Source organism: Protobothrops mucrosquamatus, unplaced genomic scaffold (assembly GCF_001527695.2).
Source record: "Protobothrops mucrosquamatus isolate PMUCROS unplaced genomic scaffold, P.Mucros_1.0 scaffold4440, whole genome shotgun sequence".
Lineage (NCBI taxonomy): Eukaryota > Metazoa > Chordata > Lepidosauria > Squamata > Viperidae > Protobothrops > Protobothrops mucrosquamatus.
The window spans coordinates 25938-31181 of NW_015390351.1; the positions used below are offsets into that span (position 1 = coordinate 25938).

General features: G+C 47.1%; 1 protein-coding gene across 1 annotated transcript in view; it reads left to right on the forward strand.

Moving 5' to 3' along the window:
* LOC107299016 (V-type proton ATPase subunit B, kidney isoform) overlaps nucleotides 1-5244 on the forward strand; it is a 45405-nt gene that overhangs the window by 23336 nt on the left and 16825 nt on the right. Inside the window, exons 4-5 of the mRNA XM_015828380.1 lie at nucleotides 1154-1247; nucleotides 4112-4189. Coding sequence (XP_015683866.1) covers nucleotides 1154-1247; nucleotides 4112-4189 — 172 coding nt within the window. The remainder of the gene's footprint in view (nucleotides 1-1153; nucleotides 1248-4111; nucleotides 4190-5244) is intronic.

A 5244-nucleotide genomic window follows, 5' to 3' on the forward strand; every position in this document is an offset into this window, starting at 1 on the left:
TCCATAATGTGCTTTAACTCCCCTTTAACATAAATATAATAATCATAATTAAAACATAAACAAATTAGTATCCTAATTATTAAACAATAGAATATTGTTAAACAATACTAATACTAAAAATAATAATAATATCATATAATTAAAACTAATAAAAATTTCACTATAATAAACTGTTAATACTAATAATACTCTAAAATTTACTCATAAGCTAAATGGAACTTTTTAGTCCCATATTTATTCTGAATATAATCTATCCATCTTCTCCAAACCGAAATGTATCTTTCTTGTGAATGATCCTTCAAATAGGCAGAAATCTTAGCCATTTCTGCTAAACTTGACACTTTAAGCGTCCATTCTTCTATAGCAGGCAAGCAAATCCTTCTTCCAATATTGCCCTACTAATAACCTTGCAGCTGTTATCAAATTCAACATCAAATTAGTCTCTTTAGTATCACAATCTGTAATAACACCCAACAAAAATAATTGTGGAGTGAACTTTAACTTTCTCTTGAAGATCTTTTGAATGTTCCACCAAATCTTAATCCAAAAAGCTTTTATATTTCTACAAGTCCACCAAATAGGAAAATAAGGAGCGTCCAAGCTACCACATCTCCAACATTTGGGCTGTAAATTAGGATACATACAAGACAATGAAAGAATTAATCTTTAACCAACCGCTGACCTTTCTAAGCCCCTCTCGTGATCACGAGAATTGCCCTCTTTGCGCCACTCTGCCGTGTCCTGGAATCCAGGCAGCGGCAAGCTTGACCTGCCTGCTCCCTCAGCAGGCTGCCTGCTAACCTTCACTCCTCCAGCGTGGAGACCTTTGGGGGTCTCCCACCCCACCCTTGTGGACAGAAGGGGCTTGGAGGCGGCCATATCTGTCCTGGACACGGGGCAGGAGACGATCCCTCTCCATCCACCCAGTCCCGGCAGAGGTGTGAAGATTGCCTTGCAAGGGGTCACGCAGATGGAAGCCTGCAGAGCGGGGGAATCCCACGGGGGTCAAGGGGGTCCTAGATGAGAGGCATGGGCATGGAGGGAGGGAGGGAGGGGACAATCCTGGCCCAAGGAGAGGCTGAAAGCTTTTTGCTGCTAATCCTCCTTAATGGCCCAGTCTTTGGCTCCTTGGCCTGTGGCTTTTTCTCTGCAGGTGTTTGAAGGGACCTCTGGCATCGATGCCCACAAGACGACTTGCGAGTTCACTGGGGACATCCTCCGCACGCCGGTGTCCGAGGACATGCTGGGTAGGTGGGGCGTCTTTGGGGAGGGCACGGAGGGGCCGCCGTGAAGCACGAGGATCAAAGGTCGGCTCCGGTGATAGGAAAGTGCCCAGGTGTCCAGGAGAGAAGAAAGCCACCAGAGATGCTGAACAGAAGAACAAGAGTTGGGAGGGACCTTTGGAGGTCTTCTGCAACCCTTTTTGGTCAACAGACTATAGAAAGGATGTTGAGACTCTAGAGAAAGTGTAGAGAGGAGCAACTAAGATGGCTAAAGGACTGGAGGCTGAAACAGTTGCAGGAATTGAGTAGGTCTAGTAGTTTAATGAAAAGAAGGAACAGGGGGGACAGGATAGCAGGGTTCCAATATCTCAGGGGCTGCCCCAAAGAAGAGGAGGTCAAGTTGTTCTCCAAAGCCCCTGAAGGCCAGACAAGGAATAATGGATGGAAACTGATCCAGGAGAGATTCAACCTGGAAATAAGGAGAAATTTTCCGACACAGAATAGAATAGAATAGAATAGAATAGATTCGCCGACACAGAATAGAATAGAATAGAATAGAATAGAATAGAATAGAATAGAATAGAGTAGAGTAGAGTAGAGTAGAATAGAATAGAATAGAATAGAATAGAATAGAATAGAATAGAATGGACCTTGGAGGTAATCTAGTCCAACCCCTGCTTAGACAGGAAACCCTATGGAACAGAAGCTGCCTTCAGAAGTTGTGGGAGCTTCATCACTGGAAGCTTTCAAGAAGAAACTGGACAACCATTTGTCTGACATGATCTAGGGTTTCCTGTCTAAGCAGGGGGTTGGACTAGATCACCTCCAAGGTCCCTTCTATTCTATTCTATTCTATTCTATTCTATTCTATTCTATATTCTATATTCTATATTCTATATTCTATATTCTATATTCTATTCTATTCTATATTCTATATTCTATATTCTATTCTATTCTATTCTATATTCTATATTCTATATTCTATTCTATATTCTATATTCTATATTCTATTCTATTCTATATTCTATATTCTATTCTATTCTATATTCTATATTCTATATTCTATATTCTATATTCTATATTCTATATTCTATATTCTATATTCTATATTCTATATTCTATATTCTATATTCTATATTCTATTCCATCCCTCTGCTTCTGGGGCAAGGAAGGGAGCGGACATCCGAAGCCGGTCTTCCCCACTGAGTCTGGACAAAGAGCGCTCAGGATCTTGGGGAAAACCCCTCCCCCCCTGTGGAAAAGAAGAAGCTCTTGAATAGTGGCCTCGGTTCCCCAGATGTTCGTGGTGGGTTATTTGGGGGAAGGAGGGGGAGCTCCCTGGCGTTGACTTCTAGGGATCTCCAAGTCAAGGGCTGGGGGAACCTGAGGACGGGGATGGAAATCTGAGCCCCCTCCCCGGCTCATTTTGACAGTGATGTGACCCAACATCTCCCCAGCCTTGCTCTTTTCCAGGAGAGCTTCTCCTGATGTGGGGTGACAGAAGGCGCGCCATTGGAGAAAGTGTTGGCCTCGCCTTCAAGAGGCTCTTCTCGATGGCTCTGCTGTGCTGGGCCAGGTCATTCAGGGGTCTGCACAGGAAGCCCCCCCCCCACACACGGGGGTCTTCTGGCGTGACTTTCCTTGGATTCAGCTGTGCTCTGGGTGTCCCGTTGGAGGCAGAATTATAGAATAAAAGAGCTGGAAGGGACCTCGGAGGTCTTCTAGTCCAGCCCCCTGCTGAAGCAGGAGACCCTAACCCCTTTCAGACAAATGGCTGTCCAGTCTCTTCTTAAAAAACCCCACCCACAACTTCCGGAGGCAACTTCCGTTCCACTGATTAATTGTCCTCACTGTCAGGAAATTCCTCTTTAATTCCAGGTTGCTTCTCTCCTTGATGGGTTTCCATCCGTTGCTCCTTGTCCTTCCTTTGGGGTCTTTGGAGAATGTCTTGACTCCCTCTTCTTTGGGGCAGCCCCTGAGATATTGGAAGGCTGCTATCCTGTCCCCCCTCGTCCTTCCCTTCATTAAACTTGTTGTTGTTAGTTGCGAAGTCGTGTCCGACCCATCGCGACTCCATGGACCACGTTCCTCCAGGCCTTCCTGTCCTCTACCATCTTCTGGAGTCCATTGAAGCTCAGGCCTCCTGCTTCAGGGACTCCATCCAGCCACCTCCTTCTCTGTCGTCCCCTTCTTCTTCTCTTGCCCTCCATCTTTCCCAGCATCAGGCTCTTCTCCAGGGAGTCCTTCCTTCTCATTAGGCGGCCAAAGTACTTGAGTTTCAACTTCAGGATCTGGCCTTCGAAAGAGCAGTCAGGGTTGATCTCCTCTAGGACTGACCGGTTGGATCGCCTTGCAGTCCAGGGGACTCACAGGAGTCTTCTCCAGCCCCAGAGTTCCAAGGCCTCCATTCTTTGGCGCTCGGCCTTTCTTACGGTTCAAGTTTTCTTAATTAATTAAATTAATTAAACTAGACGTACCCAATTCCAGCAACCGTTCCTTATATGTTTCAGCCTCCAGTCCCCTGATCATCTTTGTTGCTCTTCTCTGCACTTTTTTTTAAAGCCTCAACATCTTTTTTACATGGTGGCGACCAAAACTGGACACAACAGTCCAAGTGTGGTTTTACCAAGGCTTTCCAAAGCGGTACTAACTCTTCACGTGATCTGGGTTCCGTCCTTCTGTCCGTGCAGCCGAAGATCTTGAAGCATCCGACGGCTTCTTGAAGGACATTCCTTCAGCTGAGTTTAGTTAGGAGGATACTGGGCACCTGTTCAGGTTCTCCCAGGACTGTTCATGGTGGACCCTTCCTCTCTTGGGCCCACCCCACCCAACATCCTTCGGGGGGGAAGTCCCTGGGCCTTCCTCCCCACGGTTGCTTCTCTTTGCAGGCCGCGTCTTCAACGGTTCGGCCAAGCCCATCGACAAAGGCCCCGTGGTGATGGCGGAGGACTTCCTGGACATTAACGGTGAGGCCCCGTGGTTGGGTTGGGTAGGGTGGCAAGGGGAGGGGGCACAGGGCACGCTGGAGGCAGTGCATCGTGGGGAAGAAGCCCAAGGGCTGAGGGGGGGGACGTTAAACTGAGTGGAGGTGAAACCCACAGCTGGGAGGCCTTCGCTTGCCCAACGGTGGCAACTCAAAGGTGGAAGAAGGGAGCGTGAGTGTAAAAGAACTACTGATTGGTCTTGATTTTAAGGAAATCGTGCTTTTCCTCTTTTGATCTGGCAAAAGCTTTTCAGAAGTAGATGAACCCAATGGTGGGGTCAGGAGTGGACCAAGCGACATCCCTTTGGGAAACTAAATGTTGTTTTTAGTCCTTCAGAAACTGATTCACACTGGGATAATTTCTTCCTTCCCTCCCTCCCTCCCTTCCTTCCATTCATCCATCCATCCATCCATCCATCCATCCTTCCTTCCTTCCTTCCTTCCTTCCTTCCTTCTTCCTTCCTTCCTTCCTTCTATCCTCTCATTTCAATCTCCTCCCTCCCTCCCTCCTTCCTTCCTTCCTTCCTCTCATTTCCATCCTCTCCCTCCCTCCCTCCTTCCTTCCTTCCTTCCTCTCCTTTCTTTCTTTCTTCCTTCCTTTCTTCCTCTTTTCCATCTCCCTCCTTCCCTCCTTCCCTCCCTCCCTTTTTCTTTTTTCTTCCTTCCTTCCTTCCTCTCATTTCCATCTTCTTCCTCCCTCCTTCCCTCCCTTCCTCCCCCCTTCCTTCCTTCCTTCCTCTCATTTCCATCTCCTCCCTCCTTCCCTCCTTCCTTCCCTCCCTACCTCCCCCTCTCTTTCTTTCTTTCTTCCTTCCTTCGTCTCATTTCCATCTCCTCCCTCCCTCCTTCCCTCCCTCTCTCCCTCTTTGTTTCTTTTCTTTCTTCCTTCCTTCCTCTCATTTCCATCCCCTCCCTCTTTCCTTCCTTCCCTCCTTCCTCTTTCTTTCTTTCTTTCTTCCTTCCTTCCTTCTTTCATCCTTCCTTCCATCCATCCATCCTTTCTTCCTTCCTCTCATTTCCATCTCCTCCCTCCTTCCC